The following is a 24951-nucleotide window of genomic DNA, read 5'->3' as shown; positions in this document are numbered from 1 at the left end:
TAGTATCTAACTTGAAATTATTAATAGTCTAACTGTAGGTACAATAAATATTATTTATATGATTAAAAAACAATAATTTTGCAAAAATTAATTAAACTTTGACTAATATTTAACACATACACAAACAGAAAATTTGGTTCATATACTCATATTTAATTTATATATTTGTGACGTATCGGGAGAGGTGCCGGTCGACCGAAGAAAACCTTCCAATGTTCTTATCTTTCAAATGCGTATATTTCCATAGAAGCTCAGAATTCGACTGTACATAGTCCGCAAATCGGACCTATATTTATACCCCGAATTAAGGTACGGAACGCGCGACAGGTCTCACTAGTAATATGCCTCTGTAGGCCAATAGCCGGGTCCACACCGGACGATCCATCGCGCTCCGATCGCGCGCGGCAGCAGCGCGATCCAAAGATGCAGGCGGTGTGGACGTGCCGCGCGCGATCCATGCGCACGTATTGGAGCGCGCGCTCCCTACCTCGCGCGATCCGTGTGCGGTCGGTTTTACAATGCCAGCCTCAAAGGTGCCTCAGTTGCGTGATGCGCGCGGTGTGGACGGTTGTGTTGGTTCGCGCGATCCACCTCGCCATGGACATCTCAGAAAGTCGCCGTTTGATATCGCTTTATAAAGAATTTAAATGTTTATGGGATCCCAAAGATTCTAATTACACCAATAGAGGTGTTAGAGATGATGCTTGGCGTCAGATTTCTCGTGAAATGGGAAATAAGTCGATCGAGAACCTAAAGAAAAAAATGCGATCTCTGGCGGGAGGCTACAGAAGGGAGAAACACAGAGAGAAGCAAAGCCGTATAACTGGATCCGGTAAGAAAACAAAGCTACTTTTTATCTGTAGGTATTAAAATTATATATTTTATTATAAGTAATTACATCATAATATTTACTGTGGATTTCACGTGATTTCGCTTTTTACATTTAAGCTGTTAGAAATACACGTGGTTATTTTAATGAGTAACTTGTTTATTTCAGGTGCTCAAGATACATATAAATCAAAGTGGTTTGCGTATGATGACTTCGACTTTATGGCGGATAAAAATGAACCCGGAACCACACGCGATACATTGGAACATGTGAGCTATTAGTTTACTGATATTCATTTTGCCAAACTATTGTATGGTTTGTAACAAAGTGTCTTGCTAAGTGGGACCGTATTGTAGTGGCATTTTCTGTTGCTCTTCTTGGTACGACGGCCATCGGTTGTAGCGATTGTGATGGCGGTTCATTTCGCCAGCTTCCAGGTATTACATCTCCATTCTCCTGTACTGTATCAAACGTTCCTGGCGATATAAAGTTAGGATTACTGCGTAAGTAGTTATATAGATGAACCGTTGCCAGCACGACTTTAGTCGCAGTTTCTGGTTCCAAAAGCATAGGTTTACGCAGGACTCTGTAGACAGAACTAAGTACTCCAAACGCGTTTTCAACTACTCTACGTGCTCTTGACAGTCGGTAGTTGAAAATTCTTTCACAAGAACCCCTTTCCCGTGTACCATCGTATGGTTTCATAGTATAATCATTAAGCTGAAAAGCTTTATCACCTAGTATATAATAGGGTACCTCAATTTTATAGGGAACTTGCAATATCTCCGGTGGAGGAATATTTAGCTCTTTTTTTTCAAGTTTTTTATATAAATTTGTGCTTTTGAACACGCCTCCATCTGATATTCTGCCTTTAGTCCCAACATTCACATACAGAAACCTATAATTTGCATCTACTAATGCAAAAAGAACAATACTAGGAAATAATTTGTAATTATCAAAGTCGTTGCCACTATTAAAAGGCGATTGTATAGCGACGTGTTTGCCGTCCATCGCTCCTATCACGTGTGGGAAATTCCACTTATTCTCGAATTGCTGAGAAACTGTACGCCATTCTTCTTTAGTTGACGGCACCTGAAAATAAAGGAGATCTTAATTATAATATAAAGCTGAAAATAAGAATAAGCAGTAAATAGTAATAATAATTGTTGTTACAGGTAGAATCTGATACGACTGAAGGGGAACTTGAAGTTAATACTACAGTGAGCGAAAACGAGAACAGTAACATTACTAGTGACACACAACCGGAGAGAGCCAACCACCACACAGATCAGAGTAGAGAGCAGAATGATCAGAATGCACAATCCAGTGTCCAAACAACAAACAAAAGAACAAAAAAAAGAAAGAAAACTACTTCTAATAATGCAGATGACATATCAGATGAAACTCTTTCAGAGGCTTTCCAACTTCTGCAACAATGTGCTCAGCCACCACAACCGGAAACTGATTCTTACATTGCTTTCGGGCAGTATATATCTACTGAATTGCGGAAATATGATGCAGTAACATTAGTTAATGTCAAAAATGCTATATGCCAAGTTATTTTTCAAGCTGACACAGGAAGATATGGGGATAGCAATTATGGATATTACACTAATTCATATCCTGGCACACCAATAGCATCCACTTCATCACAGTCCCAGTCTCTACAACCTCAAAATTATCCAGCTCCAATTCCACAGACATCACCGTCTGCTCATCTAGCCTCCAATTCATCGCAGTCCCAGTTTCTGAAACCTCAGGATTATTCACTTCCACAGTCACCACCGAATTAAATAAGTACCTACCTATATCATGTTTTCAAAAAATAATTAATAATTGTAAACATGTTACTTCTCTAAATTATGATTGTAATACACTACTTTTTTATTGAGTAATAAAGTATGGTTTTACTTACCTTTACATAATCATTTAACAGGTCAATGATGGCTTCACAAACTTCAGGAATAATTATCGATATAGACTGTTTGGAAATGCGGAACAGATACTGCAAACTGACGTACGAATCTCCAGTTGCTAAAAATCTCAATGTTAGTAATAATCTTTCCTTCACAGTAATGGCATCTCCATAATTTGTATCATTCTTTCTTAGCTTGTTATTTAATAATGAACACAATATCTCAAATTGATTAGCATTCATTCTTGCAAAATTGTGTTCAACTTTATCTGACACTAACTCTGCGTACAGCTGAGTCCCAGATTCCAAGCGATTTTTGTAAATTTGTTTCACCCAAAACCGTCGTTTTCTTTTTTGTGATTTTTTGCGCAAGCATTTAAGCAAAATAAAAGTTACTGCTGCAACGGCAAGACGCCGCCGTTGTACGTGTGACTCCATATCGTACAAGAGTTAGGCCGGGACTCCACCAAAGCGGAGACGAGACGAGCGGAGAGGAGATGTTTTTTAAACAACCAATAGAATTGAGTTATTGACACGTCTCCTCTCCGCTCAGCTTCAGTGGAGATCGCTGTGCGGAGATGTGTAATATTTGTATGTCGCGATGGAAGCGGAGATGTGAGCTGTGCGCGGACGACGCGCAGTGGAGACGAGAGATGTGAGCGGCGTGCAGTGAGCGATGTCACCCTCCCCCCTCTCGCCCGCTAGCAACCCGCAGAACCCCGCGCGCGCGCCGGCCGGCCATCTTGCTAGTACCGTGCGCGCGAGCACACGCTTTTATCGTGAATAATTTGTGCAGTTTGTATTTTTCAACGTAAACAATTAGTTAATTTAAATAAAACGTAATGGATGAACAATTTATTGAATCAGTAAAAAAATATCCATGTCTATGGAACACATCAATAGATACCTATAAACTTACTGACGTCAAAGATGCAGCTTGGGAGAACGTTTTGAAAGAAACTCAATTATCTGACGGTAAGTGCAATTTATTATATTAAGTATTTCGTTCAAGTAATGTTGTAATACGAGTGTCTTGCCATGGAACGGCGCCCTCGTTGTTGAAATAACTACAGAATTTTTCTCGAAGTTGATAGGCATCCATATTGTCATTCGATAATAGATTTTCCACGTTTGTGTCGTTAAACATAGTCGTGGCCAAACCCGTTTCATTATTATCTAGATAGCCAGGCATCTTGTCAATTAAAAAGTTGTGTAGAACACACGTTGCTTTTATCACTTTTTCCACTGTTTCTATTTTACATTCAAATTCTTTACGGTATACGTACCATTTCCGTGATAATACACCAAATGTAGCTTCCACAATACGACGAGCTCTTGAAAGTCTATAATTGTATGTTCGTTTTTCGTTATTTAAATTATCGCGTGGATATGGTCTCATTAAGTTAGTCATCAAAGGGAAAGCTTCGTCTCCAATAAAAACAAACGGTACAGGTTCTCCATTTTGGTACAAGGGTTGTGGCTGTGGTAGATTTAGTCTGTTTTCTCTCAAACGAATTCCGAATATACTATCAGCAAAAATACCACCATCGCTGAACCTTCCCATTGAACCTATATCTACCATAATTATTCTTCGGGTAGCGTCGGCTACGCACATCATTACAGTTGAAAACCTGTGTTTATAACAGTAATATGAGGACCCAGATTTTGGGGGTGCAAACATGTACACATGCTTGCCATCAATGGCCCCGACGCAGTTTTTGAATTGCCAGATTTCTTCAAATTGCTTTGAAATTTTTTTCCAATCATTTTCATTAAGTTCTGGCATAACCAAAGGTTGTAATACTGTCCACAAGGCATCGCAGACATCTTCTATAATTCTTGGAACAGTCGATTTTCCAATCCTAAAATTTTCAGCTATTTGTGAAAATTTTGAACCAGTCGCCAAATACCTGTAATAATTATAATATAGATTTATATTTATGTGTCGTGGTTTCAGTTAGAATAGAAGGGTAATTTCAAAATAATATCTTAATCAGTGTCGTGTTGTTTCCGGAACTATAAAAGATTAGGCATTACTGAAATTATGTATTTACAGAATTTTCACTCGTTCAAAAGTTATAGCCATTTTTAAATAATAGAAAAGAAACAATTAAAAGTCTAAGATTCACACGAGCACAACACATTGAAATCAAACAAATAAAATGGATTTATCACTCGTTATTTATTAACATTTCAAATTTCGACGCCGCCGTCTGCCGCGACCACGTACGAGAGATACAATCCGTTTTGTTTGTTTGATTTCAGATATTTTTTTTTATAAATTGGTTTCCCTTGAAACTCTGGTATTTTTTAAATATTTATAATGGTTATAAATTCTGCATGAGTGATAATGCGGTAAGTATATTTTGACTATGGCAATGTCAACATTTAATATTTATAATGATTTCAATTATTTTTATTTCAGTAAAAACGGCTAAATCTAAGTGGAAAAAGTTGAGAGACAGCCACCGGGACGCATTAAAAAGGAAGAATGCCACTAGAAGTGGACAGAGTGGTAAACAAATTCGTGAATGGAAATATGAGAAGGTAATGGAATTTTTGATACCATATATGACGAATAGAAACAGGACTACAAATTATACCTCACAAACAAATATAAATGAACAGGAAACAAATTCATTGGAAAGTAATGTAACCGATGAGTTTTTTGAAACATCAAGCAATCATACAAGAAGCACTCCAGAAGATCGTCCATCTGTACAACATTCGCCGTCACCGACATCAAGCGTCTCAGCCTCGACATGCAGAAATGCAACAAGAAAATCGGATGAAATAAGTAATTTACTTATACAGCACCATGCAAACCGTGAAAGAATACGCCAAGAAAAACTAGAAATACAATCATTGATAGAGAAAAATAATACCCTTGACGAAATGGACACTTTTTTTCTGTCGATATCAAAAAGTGTAAAAAAGCTTTCTCAATATATGCAGCTTCAGGCTAAACGTAAAATTTTCAATGTTCTTTTAGAATTGGAAGAACTTGAGCTACAAAACACATGGTATAACACAAATGAAAATAATTGGTATTCCCCCGGTTACACTTCAGCACCGGGTCCAAGTTCGACACCGGGTCCTAGCTCAACACAGGCACCGGTTCTTACATCAACACAGGCCGGTGGTCCTAACTCAACACAGGCACCGGTTCCTAGCTCAACACAAATACCGGGTCCAAGTTCGACACAGGCACCTGTTTCAAGCTTGGAAGATACGCACATGACCGATGAACAGATAGAAGCATTCAGAAACGAAGAAGACACATATGATAATTTGTAACTATATGGAAAAGAAAGCAATATGTCTCATGTGATTTACTGTTATAATTTTTTTGTACGTTATGTTTCTAATATAACCTTACGTTTTTTTTGCTACTGCCAGAACGGCAGTTGATTTTTTTGTTTTCTTTATGAATAAATAAGATAATATAAAAATATATTTGGTTTTTACATAATATGCATCACTCCAGTCTCCCGGAGGGGTAGAAAGAGACAACGGATCTCGATTTCTCGTAATCCTTACATACCTCAGTTTACATAATATTTTTCATGTATTCTCGTACTTCTTGATTCTCGTTTTGAGTACTTCTCACTTAGCCCTTTTACACAAAAAAAACAAACACTCAAAAAAGACTGATCACATTCAAACGCAGATAACACACATAAACACAAACACACATTAACAAAAAAATAATTAGGTAGGTACTTACTTCAAACATACTGCTAGCCGCTCTTGGGTACAGATAGATCTCCTGTAGTTAGTATCTTGCTTAAATATATGCGGTTTAATTAAGTTATGTAGTTCGTAGAATATATTCCTCGGTAGTCTGTAGGACTTGGTAAAACTTTCATCATCTAACTCATTAAACAGAGTAAAAAATTCTCCATGACTGGTATGGTAATACAAGTGACTTCTTTTCCAAAACCGATGTTTTCTTTTGTTTAGGTAGTATAAGAGCTAGTTCAGACATGGCGGAATCCGTGCGGATGCAAATCGCGCGGTTAGACCGCGCGGATCTTATTTACATTAGCGCCTATAAATTCGTTCATACCTGTCCGCGCGGATTGACAAACCGCGCGGCTACCGCCACTCAACCGCTAGAAAATGAATTCGCGCGGTTGCCGCTCGGATCTATTTACTTGACGTACCTAGAGCGCGTTCAGTTGCTCTGCGGAAGCCGCGCGTATCGGACGGTGACAATGGATCGCTTCGACACCGAGCTATTCATCGATGAGGTGGAAAAGAGACCTGCTTTGTGGGACATCCAATGTGCAGAATATTCCAATAAAATTATTAGAAACGGAGCTTGGCAGGAGCTGGTGGATATTTTTGGAGAAAATGAGGATTCTTTGGAAAAAAAGGTTCTTTTTGGTCAGTATGTATTTAATTTTACATTTATCAGGGTAGTTTACATATTTTGTAATTGACAGTCCACCCCAAATAACTAAACTATATAAAAATGTTGTTATTGTGATTGGAGGTAAGTATCGGGCGCGGGAAAAATATCACGTTAGCATAGTAACGGAGTAGCTAGTGACTATGTGCAACCGACGCGACGCCATCTTGAGTTTAGTTATTTGGCGCGAACTGTAACAAATTTTAATTTTGGAACGAAGTTCCTTATCGCGCGTTGTGAAAGGGGGCTAGACGGAAAAAAATCTCACGATTCTCACGCACGCAAACACCACGCCTCGCTACTCGCCTCTAGTACTCGCCTCCAGTGAGGTCAACTTCGTTCTATCCGGGTGTCCCTTGACACCTCTCAAGTTTTTATATTTTTGTGTCTTGCCATTCTACACGACCCTCATTTACAAAGTAATTAGCATATTTGTCTCTAATATTTAATGATGACGGTGTACCCCTTCCTGCATGTAATGTATTAAGATTACTCATTGGCCCAGTATATAAAGTATCTTCAAACTGTATACCATCTCTAGTTCTAACAAAATTGTGTAGCACACAACAGGCCTTTATTATGTCTTCGGCAAAGTCTATATTAACGTTTATAGGCCTATGAAAAATGCGCCACTTGTTTGCCAGAATTCCAAAAGTGCATTCAATATAACGTCGAGCTCTTGATAACCTGTAATTAAATATATTTTTTTCGTATGATAGCCCTCTACCTGCATAGGGTCGCATTACAGTTTCGGATAAACCAAACGCTTCATCGCCAACTATGACGTATGGCAATGGCGTAGGATCTGTGTTAGATATTGGTTTAGGTTTTGGTATGTGTAATGACTTTTCTATTAATCTTTTATAAAATACCGAATTTTTAAAAATTGCAGAATCACTACTTTTTCCATATGATCCAATATCTATGAAAGAAAAACAATAGTTACTATCACAAAGTGCCAACAGCACTATGGAAAAAAAAGTTTTGTAATTATAATACAAAGATCCAGAATCATTGGGTTTTGTAATCCTTATATGCTTGCCATCTATGGCGCCAATGCAATTGGGGAAATTTGCATATTTTTCAAAATCTGTAGCTATTTTCTTCCATATATCTTCGCTGGGTTCAGGCATGACATTTTTTGCGACTTTTTCCCACAGAGCTTCACATACTTCACGGACAATTCCTGTAATTGTAGATTTGCCAAGACGAAAGTTGTAATGCAGTTCTCCAAAGGAACAACCAGTACCCAGATATCTGAAACAATATAATCTTGATCTGTATCGTTTTGTTAAAAAAGTTGCAAACTTTTCATTTATTAATTATAAGTCGCGGGCACCAGCTAGTTTAAAATAATGAGTGTCAATTATTTTATTTTAAATTTTTCAAATTTTTGAGTGTCTTCAATTATTTGACCGCTCCTGTATTTATAAGTCTACAATTTTGTTAAAAATACTGATTTCTGTTCCAGGTGTAACTTTACAAAAAAAGTGGAAGAATATACGGGATGCTTATAATAAGGAATTCAAGAAAGGCAAATCAATTCCTTCTGGTTCTGGTGCATGTAAAGGTTCAAAATACATGTATTTTGACCGGCTTTCTTTTCTTCAGAAGACAGTAGAAAACAAAGAAACGACATCAAACATACATGAAGCCAAAAATGAAGGAATTCAAAACATTGACCAAAACCAAGATAATTTTGTTAATGCACGTGAAATACAACCAGTACCCAATAAAAGGAAGAAGACTAAAATTACTTCAGAAGAGCGATTGGCTGACATATTAGAAAATAGCATTGAATCAAGGGATAAAATACAGAGACAATTACAAGAAAGTATGTCAAAGCAAGATGATGATGATAAGCTTTTTTGTATGTCATTGTATAAAGAGTTAAAAAAAGTTCCAGAAAATAAGCGTTTGGCTACTAAAATTGAATTACTCCAGGTAATACAGAAAGGGCAGAAATTACCAGCGCCTATTCATATCACGAGCCAGCAGAACACGCCTAATGAAGTATTTTGGCAAAACCAACAATATTCAAACCCACAAGGATATTTTACAGGATATTCTACAATCGTACCAGGAGAGTCTCCATCGCCTTTATCATGCAATAGCACTGACGACTCACAGTCTTCTATAGTACAAAACATATATTCTGATGTATAAAATAAATATCTTACCTTAATGTAATCACGAGTTTTTCTTCTGGGGCCACGCTTGACCTCATATGGGTATCATTAGATGCAATTTGTTCACTGATCATTTCTAATAATTCATCAAATGAATTTATCGACATTCTCAAATAATTAAAGAATTTTGGTTCAAAACTTCTTAATTTTGGATATAGGGTGTTTTTAATATCGTGCGTGTTTCACCACGCACGCGGGATTGCCCCGCACGCGGAAATTTTCACGCAGCGTGAGACACGCTAGTCCTCGATCTAGTTTTCTGCGGGCTGCTGTGCTATGTGGTTGGGTACAATGGACAAAAAACTCAAAAAACTATCGATCATATACTTAATTTATAAAAGACGAAATAAGATGACAAGGTCGCAATATGGCCTGTTATTTGAACAGAGGATTCTTGCTGGAACGTTTGTTACACATTATAACATGTACACTGCTCCCATAGAAGCGCTCGCGTATGCGGGTTCCCCGCGCGGGATCTTGCCCCGCGTCCCGCGTGCGTATTCAACGCGTTACAATAAATACTTGTATGAAAAGGACATTTACGGGGATTCCGCATGCGGGGCCTTCCGCGTGCGTGTTGAAATCCGCACGATATTAAAAACACCCATAAAGTCAGAAACTGACCATGGGTGAGCCGATCACGTAATATTGGATGCACCCAATACTGCCGTTTCTTCTTTCTTTCTTTTTTACGGAGCAACAAGTACACACATATTGCTTCTTCGACTTCCATGATTGGACTAGAACGCTGTCACTCTATGCGGATTACGGCACTCCGCATTTACATCCGCGTCTGTCTGAACACTTGCGTTTAGGCTGGTTTTAGTCTGACGCTCACCGTCTGCGCTCATAGCTCAGCGCGTAGTTTGTCAACGCTGAGGCTCAGCGTGGCTCGTTTTAGTATCGTACTGACCGCCTTAGGCTACGGGCACAGTAGGCAAACAGTTTGCCGCCGACTGAGTTAGCGGCGTATCGATTTAGTACGTCCTTCCATATATTTTAAATGGAGTGTTCACAGTTTGCTAGTTTAGCGCTCACTCTTCGCAGTTTGCAGCGTTACGCGCGCCGACTGTGTCAATCAGCGGCTTACACAGAGCAAAACCGGTTCCAGTCAGCGGCAAAATGGTTTTAGTTCGCCGGCGTAGTGAATACAGTTTGCCGAAAACAGTTCATGCGGACAGTTGGACATAAACAATCGACGCGTGTGGTCGTGTTGTTATTCATCGATTACATACCTACCTAACCTAACTACCCATACCACAAAAAATCTAAGTATGTCCTTTGGAACGGAAAGGTTTATTACCGAGGTACAAAATCGACCATGCATATGGAACATATTGAGTGAAGAATACAGTAATAGAGTATTAAAGCAGAGTGCTTGGAATGAAATCGCTGAAATTCTATACGCTGATTGGCAAAACTTAGAAGAAAGCAATAAAAGAAAAAGAAGTAAGTTCCATTGTATTTATTATTTTTGCAACATTCCATTTTATAAGCCGCACGCACATAGGTAGCGGATGTCTTGCAAACTCCGTCACACCATTTCGTCCTGTACGTTATAGCTTACAAGTATTTCTCTTGCCAGGGTAATTTTCCTTCGTTAAGAAAATAGTTTTTAAAGTTGTCTCTTGTTGTTTTACCAGAATTTGATACAGTAATTATTCGGCTACTTGCACTTGTAAGAGTCGTTGAGGTACGACGCGAAAGACGTGCATATCGTGATTGTTCTCTTGCTATGACAAAATTATGTAAAATACAAGCAGCTTTTACGATAGCGATAGTTGTATTCACATTAGTAGCAATCGGTGTATGCAGAACTCTCCATTTGTTTGCTAGAATTCCGAATGCACATTCTACACACCTTCTAGCCCGACTATGACGATAATTGTAAATTCGCTCTTCTTTATTTAAACTTTTATTTGGAAAAGGCCTTAAGATATGTTTTTGCAATCCGAATGCTTCATCCCCAAGAAACACGAAAGGTTGGGGTAATCCATTTGAGTTAGGCAATTTAATAGAGTTAGGAATATTTAAGGACCCGCGAGCCAATTTTTTGCCAAAAATACTTTCTCTAAATATATTACTGTCAGCGTTTCGTCCACAAGCACCAACATCAATAGCTATAAAAGAACAGTTTGCATCTGCTACGGCTAACAGAACAATTGAGAAAAACTTCTTATAATTAAAATAGTTAGACCCACTTTTTGGTGGTTTTCGGATACGGATATGCTTGCCATCGATTGATCCTATACAATTTGGATAGTTTGTTTTTTCATAATATCCTCTTGCGATTTTTAGCCATAATTCTTCAGAAGGCTCTGGCATGTTCTGTGGCTGTAAGACATCCCATATAACACAAGCAGTTTCTATTATTATTTTCCGTACCGTCGATTTGCCAACAATAAACTCCTGGGCAATTTTTCCATAACTTAGTCCAGTTGACAGGAATCTGAAAGAATATGAGCTATTGGTTATTTTTGTTTCAGTACAAGACCTACAAAAAAAATGGAAAGGATTACGCGACTATCACTCCAGAGAAAAAAATAAGGATTCCTCACTTAAAAGTGGAAGTGGGGCACCAAAAAAACGCAAGACTCCTTATTTGAATATGTTGCAGTTTTTAAATGTTTCTAGAGCTAACAACCAGACGTCCAGCAATATTATAGCTGAGACATCTAGCGACTCAGAGATTAATGAAAATGATTATATGAGTAGTTCTACTAACTCAGAAGGCAATCGCAGCACACCAAAACCAAAAAAGCTGACTATGTTTCAGGAGGCACTACTTAAATCGATGGATAAAAAAAAAGAAAACGATCCGGATATGAACTTTTTACTAACTATTTTACCGGAAATGAAGACAATGACCCCTACACAAAATTTTGAATTTCGATTTGAAGTGATGAAATTAATCAAAAATATAAAGTATGACGTACACAATAATTATGATCGTGCTCTAATGCAAACTGGGTTTACAAATAGCTATCCATATCAGTACGGCTATATGAGTGGAAGTAATACATCAAATGTTCAGAACAATCCTTCAACCTCAAACAACTTCAACTCTGCTGGCACCAGCACCATTCGAAGTTCTCGAAATAGTCCATCACATAGTTCTACAAGCTCTTCAGCAGAAATAGAAGACATAGAAGCCATATTGCGAGGTGGTTTAGACCACAAAGAGGATGAAGAATGACTTAGTCATACCTACTTAATGCTAGTTCCTATTCCAAATGATTATTTAATAAGACTGATTTTGTGAAGTGATAAATCAATAATAATCAAAACAATAATATTTACTTGTTAGGTATAATATTACAAATTTATACGTTGTTGATTTTTAAATAAAAATAATTAAAATTAACATATTTTCTTACCTCAATGTAATAGTGAGCCGTTCTTCGGGACATATTGTGTCTCTTGTGATATTATTTTTAGCAATATATTGGGTTATAGAGTTCAGCAGTTTATCAAATGTAAGAGAAGTCATATTAAAATAGTCGTAAAACTTTTCCGGATATTTCCTGAGTTCCGGATAAAGAACGTGAAATTGTCCAATACTTAATCTTTTTTGGTTTAATGGATGAACCCAGTGCTTCTTTTTACATTTATCTTCTTCCATCGCTTCTAAAATACCAATTACCTCATAAATATCCATCTTGACAAACACAACCACACCCTTCGTACAACAAAAGTAAACTGAACTCGGTTTAGTCGGCAGTGGCAGCTCAGAACAGTTTGCTTGCGACGCCAGCAAACTGTTCTTAGTTTGCCGCTCACTAGAATTTCGGTTTGCCACAAATTTGCGGCTCACGCAGTCGGCAGCGAACAGTTTGCCTACTGGGCACGCAGCCTTACTGTACATGTGTCGTGGTTCGCCATGACTGTACGCGCTGACGACGTCCGCTCCGCTCGACACTAGAACGCTCACTGAAAGCAGAGGCGCTCGTGCGATCGCCAGCGCCGACAGCTACGCGGGCCGACGCGCGACGCGTGCGGCCGCGTAGCTATCAGCGCTGACCGCCGTGCGCGCTGATAGCTACGCGTCTTAAAAACGCTTCCTAGAAGTTCATATATCTCGGCCATCAGCGCTGACGGTGCGCGTGCCGTCAGCGTAAGACTAAAACCAGCCTTAGAACCGCGCGATTTGCATCCGCACGGATTCCGCCATGTCTGAACTAGCTCTAAGACCACGGATACACTAGGGAACATTTTGTCTCGAAACATGACGCGCAATACCCAATATACGTGACGCTGCAACGTTGCATAGTGTCCCGCAACATGCCCCTCAACATTTTGAGGAACATTTACGTGACGCGGGACATGTTGCCAGCTCCCGTACTGAGAGCGGGCGCACGTGTTGCGCGTCAGTGCCGCGCAGGTTGTCGCTGAGTGTGGACGCGTGCGCAACGTGTCTCTCAACATGTCAATAGTGTGGGGAAACGAAACAGTGCTACATTTGATCGAACTCTACCAGAGTTACGGATTGCTATGGGATACTACAAATCGAGATTACCGCAATAAATTAAAGAAAAATGACGCGTGGGAGGACATAGCAAAGGCCCTAAACATACCAAAAAAAGAAATAGAGAACAAAATGCATACACTTCGTTCCCAATTTATCCGGGAGAAAAAGAAAATAATATCGTCCAAAACTACGGGTAGTGGACGAGATCATGTTAAGTCCAGTACATGGTTTGCGTATGACGCAATGAAGTTTTTGTTGAAAGGAGCTACAACGTCTGGTGGCGTGGATTCATTGGAGATATCGGTAAGTCAAAGTCAAGTGTAATTAGTTAATATCCAATTTTTAATTATGCAAGAATATAAATGTAGTGTCTGGGGTACAATACTCTTATATGTACTAAAAATTATTCTGCCAAGGTACACGTCCTTGTGCACTTACGAAATATTCAGCAAAATTGTTTCTTATTTCTATAGCCGACTGTGGGTTGCGCCTGCCGATATTATTTAAATTAGACATATTACAAGGTGTACTTTCTCGGCGCCAGGATCCCTCTACAATAACATGATCAAAATTTTCATAATCGATGGTCCCATGAGGGGTATAGAGTGATCTTGATTGACAATTTCGTCTTAAAAAATTATGCAGATATACACATGCCATTACAACCAGTTCAACATTATCAGGCCGCAGAGCAATAGGACCTCGGAATACACGAAACACAACACTTAAAATCCCGAACACATTTTCAACAATTCGTCTAGCTCTTGATAGTCTATAGTTAAAAACTCGTTTCATTGTCCCTGCTTCATGGTTACCAGGATATGGCTTCATCATGTTGTCTGTTAGTGCAAAAGCACTGTCTCCTACGAGTACGAAGGGCATACTAGGCCCACCTTCTTGTATGGGTTCTGGATCTGGCCAGTTAAGCTGATTTTCAGTCAAAGCTTTATAAAAAGCAGTCTCTTGAAATACTCCACTGTCCGAAGATTTTCCTTTAGCACCACAATTTGCATATATAATATTATAATCTGCATCCACAATAGCTAATAAAATAATGCTGAATTGTTCTTTGTAGTTATAGTAGTCACTACCCGAATTAGCAGGAGCCATAATAGAAACGTGTTTGCCATCTATAGCCCCAAGGCAATTAGGGAAGTTCCATATAATTTCATAAGCACGAGCTTTCTCTTTCCATTCATTTGTTGTAGCTGGAACCTGGAATAATAAATTTTATTTTTAATGTTTTTCAGACACAACAAAGCCAAGACACGATTCCTGAGTCTCCAAATGCAGAAGCTCTTCAAGAGAATAATCAGCCTACAGTTGAATTAGAATCGCAAGTTATTAATCAGGAAGGACCGCAAGATCCGCAAATCATTAGGCCATCTACGTCTCGAATTCGCAAAAGAACTTTACCAAATGAAGATAGAATGAACGAAGCGTATGAAGTTATGAGTCTTGCTAAAAGCAAAATGTTGTCTCAAGATGAATTTTCTGTATATGGGCAATACGTAGCGTCAGAGCTACGTGAAATGAAAGACACAAATTCCATACTGATGGCAAAATATTATATAAATAATATTCTTATTGATGCACGTTTGGGGAAATACCGTTCCGGCCATAATTGCCAGCCGACTGAGCATCACGGCTATAGTACTACATCCAGCTATGCCAGTCCTGATTATGTAGATGAGAATAGCCAGCCAGCAGGGCAGCGCAACTATAGTACCGTCTCCGGTAGTAATAATTTTAGTCCGGATGATGACCCTATAACAAAAATTATTTCAACGATGGAGTCATCAAACGAGCAATGATAACAATACACACTTAATATGCGCAATGTTAGCATCGTATTATTAAGCCTAATATTTTGTATTTTTTAAGTTGTTGATTCTAATTTGAATAAAACTGGTGTTAAAAATTAATCTGTATGTATTTACTTACCTTTACGAAACATTTCAATTGATTTATCAGTTCTTTACAAACTTCTGGTACTATTCTACCGATCAGTTGCTTTGACACTCTAAAAGTGTACGATAAGGAAGTATATGAATCGCCAGTCGACAAATATCTCAATGTGATTGCAAGTCTTATATGAGGGGCAACAGCGTTCCGTAGTTTTGTATCACGTTTGTATATAGATGGACCGATCATTTTCAATAAAATTTCAAAATCGGCTGATGACATTCGCGTAAAATTAGTGAATGATCCATCGGATAACCGAAGGTCACTTAAGATATTGATTCTTGTTTCTCGTTCCCGTAAATAATTACGCATCCACCACCGTTTCTTTCGTTTCTTCTTATTACCCGATAAAATAATGTACGCAGCACTAATAGCCACAACCTCCTCGGGCGACATTTCTATAAACACTGACTAGTGTGGCCTGCAAAATGTGCCGCGACATTTGTCTCGGGACATTTTACGTAGTTTACGAGCAACATGTTTCGCAACATGTCACTCCGTTTGTCCCTTAGTGTATTCTGAGCTTAAAGCTATCAATTCTGCTTCTTCAGACTGTAGTTCTTCTTCAAGTAAAAGAAGATACTTTTTTTGTAATAATAGCGACATCGTCTACCTTTCGTGTCAGAATGCGTACTGAGCACTCAACGCCCCGCACCCGAGCTGAAAAACATCTCTTCTCGCACAGCACACAGCACACCGCACACATCTCCGCTTTGGTGGAGTCCCGCGAGCTGAAAAACATCTCTTCTCGCACAGCACACAGCACACCGCACACATCTCTGCTTTGGTGGAGTCCCGGCCTTAAGCCGGGTACACATTGGTGCAATGTAACATGTAATGCAACATGCAATGCAAGAATTTGACGTCCACATTGCTGCAATGTATCATGTAGTAACAGAATTCCCATAGTGTAGACGCCTTGCGCGCACGAACCGCGTCTACTACGCGCACGAACAGATTGTTGCAACTCTTGCGCGTAGCGACCCGAAATTTGTCGGTTTTTTCCCCGAACACAAAGAGGCGCGCAGTATGCGCGGAGCGTCAGTGTGGACAGGTTGTGTGGTGTGTACGGCTAGACGCGCGCGAACATGGAACAAGACGACGCTACTGCGGCGGAGGAGGCGGTTACATTTACGTGGAGTGAAGAAAAAGTGCTTCAATTAATTGAAGTGTACAGATCAAAGGAAATTTTGTGGAATCCACAACATGAGAATTTTTATAAAAAACATTTTAAAGAGGATGCATGGATGGAAATTGCTAATTTGATGGAAACAACACAAGAAAAATGTTACAGTAAAATGATTAGTATTTTATCATCCTACCGTCGTGAAAAAGCGAAGGAAAAGAAATCGAAAGGAACAGGAAAAGGTAAATAAATAATAATAATTTACTATTTATTATTTATTCATATACTTTATTCTTAGTACAATCGTAGGTTAGAAACCGCAAAAATGTTTGTGTATTGAAATGTAAATTGGCATAGCCGACTAATATTGAAATTGGCTTTTTTCTCTACAAAATGACAACTTTGACAACAACTACAATATTTTAATGGATTGAAATCACAAATTAATTATTAAATATTATTAATTATTATTAGTCAAGTTTACTTAAAAACAACTATGTTTAAAACTGACTGAATTATGTTTTTTATTTAATTTTTTTCATGATTATTATTTTATTTTTTCAGGTGCCTCGGAGACATACAAAAGTCGATGGTTTGCCTTTGATTCTTTGAAGTTCTTGGACAACCGTAACAAACCGAGAAAGAGAACGAACACGGTAAGTAAAACTGGATTGATTCTTTTACGAACATCTGTCTTGCCAATGAACCTTCCCTTCTTTCATAAAATAATCGGAGAGCTCATCTCTTAACGCATTCAAATGTGCAGGCGATCGTCGAGGAATATTTCTCATAGGTAGTAGTGATCTCATATCTTCATTATTTTGCCTACGTGTGTCTTCATTCGTAACTTCATCTTCAGTGTCATTCATATATGTATTTCTAGAGTGACGTCTCAAATAATTATGTAAAAGGACAATTGCCATAACCACTAGCTCAGCTTTATCAGGCTGTAAAAGCATTGGTTTTCTGAGAACTCTAAAGACAGACGATATGATACCAAATGCATTTTCAACAGTTCTTCTGGCTCTGCTTAGCCTGTAGTTGAATACTCTCTTTGAAGTGCCTTTTGGATGTGCCCCAGCATATGGTTTCATCAGATTTTCACTTAAAGCAAAGGCACTATCACCCACAAAGAAATATGGTATTGGAATATGTCTCCGTGGGAGTGAATCAGGTGATGGAAGGTTTATTGTACGATCTTCTATCATTTCACAGAGTTTTGTATCTTTAAAGATGCCACCATCTGAAATCCTTCCTTGGCATCCCACATCTACAAATAGAAAATTATAATCGGCGTCAACCAAAGCAAAAAGAACGATGCTAAAGAAGTTTTTATAGTTGTAGAATTCAGTTCCACTTTTGATAGGTGCCTCAAGCACAACATGTTTTCCGTCCAGTGCCCCTAAACAGTGTGGAAAATTCCACTTCTCTTCAAACTGTTTGCTTATGTTCAACCAAGTTTCTTCTGTCGTTGGAAGCTAAAACAAAAAACTTTTATTTAATTTATGGCTACGAGACAGTCATTGTACTTAGTAGCCCAACACTCGCTGGTGACAATTTTTGAGGTGCCATTATAGTGAGCATCTCTTGATTTTATTGCTAGCTATATTGAACTAGACTAAAAAACGAACTAAATATTTAGTCGTTTCGACATTTGTCCATCGGTGCCACGATACCTACCTTCCTGGAGAGTTATATCTACTATCTAGTAGTTTATATCAAGAGATGGGACCTACAGTTATAAATTATTTTTATGTTTTTCAGGAGGCGGTTCAACAACCGATTAATGAAGAAAATCTGCAGAACGAATTTGCTACTCCACGTACACGGTATGAACCTACGCGAGCTAAACAAGCAAAAAAAGATGAAAGCAGCAGTGTACTGGCCGATGTAGTGGGCATATTACAAACTACTGCCAATAAGTTGGGAAATTCAGGCGCTCCAGATTTAACTACAACTTTCGCTTCCTATATATCAGCTAAAATGAATACTTATTCCCTTCAAACCAGGAATTCGGTCGAACATGGAATTTTTGAAATTTTGATGAAGCTGAACAGAGGTTATTATGAATCATCATATCGACAGCAGGATAACTACCCCAGTTCATACCAAGAATCCTATTATGCATCACAGAAGAAAGGACAAGATTATGTGGATCTGACCGGATATGTTAATCGTCCTGGAACTTCCGGATTTAATCGTCCCTCGCCTTCCGCGCAAACTCCAGATACAAATCAAGCCGGACGCTATGGCTATACCACGGCAAGGAACGAAGAATATATGAACCAACAGCCATCGTCTGTAACGTCACTAGAATCTAACCAATCCTATGACGACTTTAATGATTTGATGTGATAATACTGTTCTTTAACTTTTTACTGTTTTATTAAGAATAAAACTTACCTTGATATAATCTTTTAATTCCTCAATTATGGCGGAGCATACTTCTGTAATAATGCCACTTATGGCTTGTTTTGATACTCTGAAGGTATACTGTAAACTTGTGTAAGAGTCACCACTAGCTAAAAAACGAAGTGTTATTGCCAGTCTGTCTTGGATTGAAATTGGAGCCCTTAACTGTGTGCGATTCCGAAAAATTCTTGGTCCGACTAATCTGAGTAGATCTTCAAATGTCGTTGGACTCATCCTTAAGAAATTTTGAAATTGTCCAGTTAATCTCATATCGGCCATTAGTTTTGCACCAGCTCTCTGACTATACAACTCTGTACGCCACCAACGTCGATGTCTTCTGCGTTTTATCACATGATTCACTATTAATAATGAAGCACTGACTATCATCAGAGCCCGCAATTGGTCGTCACGATCCATTCCTTTGCGTGTTCTTTAGCAGACTGAGCGATCCGTTCGCGCGCATCTCGGAAACAGATGTGAGTAGGTACATGCGCGGTTCGTGCGCACGTTGTGCGCGCCCCGCGTCTACACTGATGCAATGCTCGTTTCGTGTTGCATTGCATGTTGTGTTGCAGCAGTCTGTACCCGCCCTTAGACTGGCTGAATCACGGATCGCCTTAGGATCGCATATTTGGGATCGCAAGTTTCCAAGAGTGGATCGGCCTAACACGATCCACGATCCACGCTCCGCGATCCTGGATCGCGGATCGCGGGATCGATGGATCGTCCGGTGTGGACCCGGCTAATGGCGTGCGAGCATATACCTATCTCGCTTCACGCGTCTCTTTCTGTCTTTCGGACCTGTCGCGACGTGTCCAAGGATAATTCGGGGTTCACAAGGTTACAAGGTTATAATGGTGACACGTGTAACTGGCACGTGTAACTGACACGTGTAACTCTTTTCGTTACTATTTATATTTTAATTATTTCTAAAACTATTCTAACTAATAAAACAACCTATTCTATCAAATTACATTCTTATAAATATCCCTAATACCTAATATAGATTAATTATCTTTTATTTTCAATTAAAACTCTTATTATACATAATTAATTCTAACGGGTTGAAGACGTCGCTAACAATCTCCCCCCAGTGTTCGGCGGTCCGGACACTCCATCCTCAGGTGGCGGCGTCTGGTTCACCACGATGAGTCGGGACACCGGTCGGCGCAGCGTTCCGCCCCTTGTTCGCACGTCGACGATGCGGATTCTCCCGTCAGGCCCAGGGAATGTCTTCTCAATTTGCCCCCGCGGCCATGTGTTGCGCGGGACCGTGGCGTCGGCTATGATGACTTAAATACTTGCGGTCGATACACAGGTGAGTTTCATTAGCCTTCTTTTCGGAGTTTTCTTTGTTGCATTTCCTTCGACACATGTCTATAAACATATGAACCCTGGCCGTCGCCCTCAGAAGGCGCCACCAATTACTGAACTTGCGAGGGTCGGACAACTTCTCTTTTTCATTAACGGCGGCGATGGTGCAGGCACTCTTTTTCTTTATTTCAGAGTCATCTTCTTGTTTCAGTATCTTCTTTACGGGCCAGTCAGATTTCGGACCGTAAAGGAACGCGGGACCTCTGAACCATCTTGCCTCTTCGTTGAAGTCTCGTGGGGTGTTCCTAGTCGCATCATCAGCTGGGTTGTCCTTGGTGGATACCCACCTCCATTCGTTCGGCTTGGAGAGTTCTTCTATGGCGGCGAGTCTATGTGCAATGAACACCTTGAATCGTCGTGGGTCCGCCTTCAGCCATTGTAGAACGGTCGTGGAGTCCGACCAGAATACTCTACTGGTAACAGTGAAATCGGTTTCTTCGCATACGGACGCAGCCAGTCTTGCACCCAACAGAGCAGCTTGTAGTTCGAGGCGGGGAATCGATGTGGCTTTCACTGGGGCCACTCGCGCCTTCCCAGCCATCAGCCTGATGTTGACCTCCCCGTTGTCAGCTGTTGACCTCCAATACACGGCGGCGGCGTATGCGGTTTCACTGGCGTCGACGAAGGTGTGTACTTCGCCCGATCTCGTTGTTGGTGCTAGACATCGAGGTATCTTCAAGCAGCTCAAGGACTTGACGTTCCCAGCGTATTCTTCCCAGGCGCGATGCTGTTCCTCATTGACTTCTTCGTCCCACTGGACTCCGGTTCTCCAGAGGTCTTGTATGATTCTTTTCCCCATTATCAGGACTGGGGTAGCGAGTCCAAGCGGGTCGAAGGTAGACATTACTGCGCTGGTGACTTCTCTCTTCGTGGGCTTCTTGTTGCCATTCTTGACCTCCAATGGTGTGTTTCTGAGACCGACGTTGAAGGCTAATGCGTCTTCTTGTACGAGCCACCTCATACCTAATGTTTTCTCTTCTTCTTGGCCAAGTCTTTTTTCTTTAATATTCTCGTTCGCGTCTATCTTGGCTAAGGCTTCTTCTTTATTGCTGGCCCATTGCTTCAATATGAATCCAGCCTTCTTGTGCACTTGATTTACTTCGTCAGCAACGGATGCCGCCTCTTCCGTTGTAGAAAAGCTCTGTAGGTAATCATCCATATAATGGTTGCGGATGATTGCTCGGGCTGCCCTCGGATGTTCCTTTGCATGTTGCTCCGCGTTGATGTTCTTCACGTAGATAGCCGTTGCTGGAGAAGACGCGGCGCCGAAGATTACAGACTTCATTCTATATTCTTTGGGCTTCGATCCTCGGTCTTCACCTCGCCAAAGAAAGCGTAGGCTGTCGCGGTCTTCCTCTCTTATCTGGATTTGCAGGAACATTTCTTTCACGTCAGCGACGACTGCTACGGGCCCCTCTCGGAATCGATTAATACCCCAAAGAGAGATTGGAGTAGGTCTGGACCTGGTAGCAGCGCGTCGTTCAGGCTCTTCCCTTCATGCTTAGCGGCGGCGTCGAATACTATTCGAATCTTCCCTTTCAATGGATGTTTCACGGCGAAATGAGGAAGATAGAAAGTCCGGCCCATTGTGATGTTCTCCGGTGCTTCTTCGGCGTACGCGCTCGTCAAGAGGTTACCTAGTTGCTTGCTATATTCTTCATTGAGGGTTGCGTCTCTGTCCAGTTTTCTTTCAACACCCAGCAGCCTGTTGCGAGCTTGAGTGTAGTTATTGGGCAACCTCTCGTCTTCAGATTTCCACAGAAGCCCGGACTCGTATCTTCCATCTGGTAACTGCCTTGTAGATTCTTTAAGTATCTTCAACGCTCGTTCAACTGCATCGTTGCTAGGACGTCGTTCTCTTATTCCAATTGAGTCTAATTCGAAGTGCTTCTTAATTAATTCTTCAAGTGATTCTTCTTTATTATTTATTCGACAATGGTTGATGAAGTGAACTGAAGCTATCCCGGTGTGGCCCCCGTGAAGTACCCAACCCAGGCTTGTGAGAGAAGCCACAGGTTCGCTTCGTTTCCCTTTCACGATCTTCCTTGAGACTATGAGGTCCCAGTTGTCCTGACCGATGAGCAGTGCGGGCCTTCCTTTTTCATATACCAATTCATTCTTTAAATTCTTCAGATGGTCGCATCGTTCAATAGATTTCCCATCTACATATTGAGGTGACAACTTCAGTTCTTCAACGGTGCGCACGCCTCTCAAGGCTCGTTTGTCCCTCCTGTGTATGCCTCTTATCTTCAGATCCATTTTCTGTGACTTTTCTTTGGTGATTATTTTCCCACCGACGGTTTCTAATATTAATTCTTTTTCTTCCCCCGTGGCCCCAATACGTGAGGCGATGGAGGCGTCCAGCAGGGAAACCGTTGAGCCCTCGTCTAGTAGTGCTAGTACGCGGGCTGATCCTTTGGGTCCGTAGATATCGACAGGCATCATCTTCAAATAAATTCTTGCCCCATCCGCTGCGGCGTAGACGGGACGAACATCTTCTATTTCCTTTGCTTGATTACAGGGGGACGGTGCGAGCTTCTGTTGTTGCGTAGACGGTGCTGTTGTGCGAGTCAGCTCCGAGTGCAACAACGTGTGGTGCGGTCTCTTACATTTTCTGCACGGCTGTGCTTTACAATTCGTTCGTACGTGTCTCAGTCGCAGACACTTGAAACATAAACGCTTCTGTTTCGCTATTTCCCATTTCTCATCGGTTGTTGCTTCCTTAAAATTCTTGCATTCGGTGAGCCAGTGTTCTCCATTGCAATGGAAGCAGTTCTTCTTATATGGTTCCGATGACGTTACTACAATGTGCGTTTCTTCTTCGTCATCTTGCGTTGTGTGGACAGGGAATCTTCTTTGCCCGAACCTCTTCTTAATCAGTTCGGGCGGTGCAAACGATCCACACAAATCAGCTTCAGAATTGAGGAACTTCTTAAGTTTCACCAGTTCTGGTTCATCGTGGCCCATGCTGGCGTTGAAGTCGAACCATCGATACCGAAGTATGGGTGACAGCTTCTCAATGACGACTCTTGTGATCTCCGGTGAATATAAATACTGGACTTTCTTCAAAGCTTCTATCGTTGTAACGGCGTTGCTGACTTGACTCGCGAATGCGCAGATGTCCCTGGGTGCGTCGCTAATACGGGGTAAGTCCTTCATCCTTTCAACTTCTGCGAGAACTAGTTGCTCTGGTCTCCCGAAACGACGTTCTAACGCGGCGAGGATTTCTTGAGGTTCCGACGATGCGAAAAGCAGGCTTCGTATTGCTTCTCTGGCGGCTCCCTTTATTGTTCTTCTTAGGCGAGCCATGTTCTGTACGTCGTTAAACTGCTCCGCGCTGTCCATATATGACCTCTTGAAAGGCAGCCATTCTTCGTTAGATCCGTTGAAGTCGGGTAAGTCCCATACCTTATGAGCCGCAGGCGTTGGTTGCGTTGTGCGCGCGGCGACGATAATGGCGTCGACGAGTTCTTTAAGTTCGCTCTTGTGTGAAGGTACTTCCTTTTCATTCGGGGCTTCCACGTAAGACGCGGTGTGTTGGACCCATTGTTCGATGTGCGAGTGACGTTCAGCTTCGAATTCGTTGTCTACTTCATCTTCGGAGTCGCATTGTGCAAGTTCCAGTTCGGTGCGTGCGAGGGCTGCGGCGGTCTCCGCGGCCGCTAGCTGCTTTTTCTGAAGTTCCACTTGTGCTCTGAGTTCTGCCTTGCGTGACCTTGAGGATCTGGTCGTCCGAGGGACCACGGTGTCTGAAGACGCGAACGGAGGGACGCTAGGCCTTCCAATGTTCTTCAGATGCGTGTGTGGTTCGTGGTGCGGGATGCTCGCGGGTGCGGGCATCGTAGTCGCGGGATTCGTGGACACGCTGCGTGCGGGCGCAGTCGCGGTCGGTGCGGTGCGCGTAGTTCTACTCGTCGTTGTGGTCGCGGTCGCGGTCGTAGTCGTAGTCGTAGTCGTCGCGCTCGGTGCTTCGGTCGCGGTGGCGTCGGCGGCGGCTGCGGTCGCGGCCGTCGCGGCGCGCGTTCTTCTTCCATGCGTCGAGGCGGATGCGGCGGTTGAGGCGGTGGCGATCGTGTGACGAGATGTGGACGTTGACGCAGTCACGGTGTCCGTAGGTGTGAAAATCAACCAGTCCGTTCTTGATTCTTCTGAGCTTCGTTCTTCCTGCTTGGAGCGTGACGGTGACCTTGAACGAACGGTAGGCATCTTCGGTTTTTTCTTCTCTTCCCTATCCGACGTAGAAGGACCAAACAATGTGA

The 24951-nt window shown here is 41.2% G+C and overlaps 5 protein-coding genes across 6 annotated transcripts; all 5 read left to right on the top strand.

The window, feature by feature from the left end:
• The first annotated feature begins 375 nt into the window (after positions 1–375).
• On the top strand, positions 376–2880 carry LOC140752822 (uncharacterized). 2 transcript variants are annotated; one of them, XM_073087177.1, is made up of 4 exons: positions 409–832; positions 998–1098; positions 2005–2626; positions 2766–2880. In XM_073087177.1, the coding sequence occupies exons 1-3, from the start codon at positions 424–426 to the stop codon at positions 2620–2622; spliced, it is 1128 nt and encodes a 375-aa protein (XP_072943278.1). In that variant the 5' UTR covers positions 409–423; the 3' UTR covers positions 2623–2626; positions 2766–2880. The 2 variants fall into 2 exon arrangements, with proteins under 2 accessions (XP_072943277.1, XP_072943278.1); XM_073087176.1 differs by lacking the exon at positions 2766–2880 and having other exon boundaries at positions 376–832; positions 2005–2743.
• A 612-nt stretch (positions 2881–3492) lies between these two features.
• LOC140752824 (uncharacterized) lies at positions 3493–6686 on the top strand. Its single transcript, XM_073087179.1, has 2 exons — positions 3493–3719; positions 5170–6686. The coding sequence occupies exons 1-2, from the start codon at positions 3587–3589 to the stop codon at positions 6039–6041; spliced, it is 1005 nt and encodes a 334-aa protein (XP_072943280.1). The 5' UTR covers positions 3493–3586; the 3' UTR covers positions 6042–6686.
• A 29-nt stretch (positions 6687–6715) lies between these two features.
• Positions 6716–9348, top strand: LOC140752823 (uncharacterized). Its single transcript, XM_073087178.1, has 2 exons — positions 6716–7133; positions 8630–9348. The coding sequence occupies exons 1-2, from the start codon at positions 6731–6733 to the stop codon at positions 9322–9324; spliced, it is 1098 nt and encodes a 365-aa protein (XP_072943279.1). The 5' UTR covers positions 6716–6730; the 3' UTR covers positions 9325–9348.
• A 966-nt stretch (positions 9349–10314) lies between these two features.
• On the top strand, positions 10315–12730 carry LOC140752827 (uncharacterized). The gene is made up of 2 exons (XM_073087183.1): positions 10315–10796; positions 11834–12730. The coding sequence occupies exons 1-2, from the start codon at positions 10622–10624 to the stop codon at positions 12541–12543; spliced, it is 885 nt and encodes a 294-aa protein (XP_072943284.1). The 5' UTR covers positions 10315–10621; the 3' UTR covers positions 12544–12730.
• An 804-nt stretch (positions 12731–13534) lies between these two features.
• On the top strand, positions 13535–15740 carry LOC140752825 (uncharacterized). The gene is made up of 2 exons (XM_073087181.1): positions 13535–14118; positions 15066–15740. Exons 1-2 carry the CDS (start codon positions 13771–13773, stop codon positions 15627–15629), a joined length of 912 nt encoding a protein of 303 aa, XP_072943282.1. The 5' UTR covers positions 13535–13770; the 3' UTR covers positions 15630–15740.
• Positions 15741–24951: the final 9211 nt, after the last annotated feature.

Source organism: Epargyreus clarus, unplaced genomic scaffold (assembly GCF_041222505.1).
Source record: "Epargyreus clarus isolate Ecla_fem2 unplaced genomic scaffold, WU_Ecla_fem_2.2 ptg000025l, whole genome shotgun sequence".
Lineage (NCBI taxonomy): Eukaryota > Metazoa > Arthropoda > Insecta > Lepidoptera > Hesperiidae > Epargyreus > Epargyreus clarus.
Note: the sequence above shows the minus strand (reverse complement) of the source record. Positions and strands in the feature narration are given on the sequence as shown.

Bases quoted from the DNA above. Each gene is read 5' to 3' on its own strand.
- LOC140752822 (XM_073087177.1), top strand. From the start codon at position 424: ATGCAGGCGGTGTGGACGTGCCGCGCGCGATCCATGCGCACGTATTGG. The intron at 833-997 runs GTAAGAAAACAA...TGTTTATTTCAG, and splicing joins AAGCCGTATAACTGGATCCG to GTGCTCAAGATACATATAAA. The intron at 1,099-2,004 runs GTGAGCTATTAG...TTGTTGTTACAG, and splicing joins CACGCGATACATTGGAACAT to GTAGAATCTGATACGACTGA.
- LOC140752824 (XM_073087179.1), top strand. From the start codon at position 3,587: ATGGATGAACAATTTATTGAATCAGTAAAAAAATATCCATGTCTATGG. The intron at 3,720-5,169 runs GTAAGTGCAATT...TTTTTATTTCAG, and splicing joins AGAAACTCAATTATCTGACG to TAAAAACGGCTAAATCTAAG.
- LOC140752823 (XM_073087178.1), top strand. From the start codon at position 6,731: ATGGCGGAATCCGTGCGGATGCAAATCGCGCGGTTAGACCGCGCGGAT. The intron at 7,134-8,629 runs GTCAGTATGTAT...TTTCTGTTCCAG, and splicing joins GGAAAAAAAGGTTCTTTTTG to GTGTAACTTTACAAAAAAAG.
- LOC140752827 (XM_073087183.1), top strand. From the start codon at position 10,622: ATGTCCTTTGGAACGGAAAGGTTTATTACCGAGGTACAAAATCGACCA. The intron at 10,797-11,833 runs GTAAGTTCCATT...TTTTTGTTTCAG, and splicing joins AAGCAATAAAAGAAAAAGAA to TACAAGACCTACAAAAAAAA.
- LOC140752825 (XM_073087181.1), top strand. From the start codon at position 13,771: ATGTCAATAGTGTGGGGAAACGAAACAGTGCTACATTTGATCGAACTC. The intron at 14,119-15,065 runs GTAAGTCAAAGT...AATGTTTTTCAG, and splicing joins TGGATTCATTGGAGATATCG to ACACAACAAAGCCAAGACAC.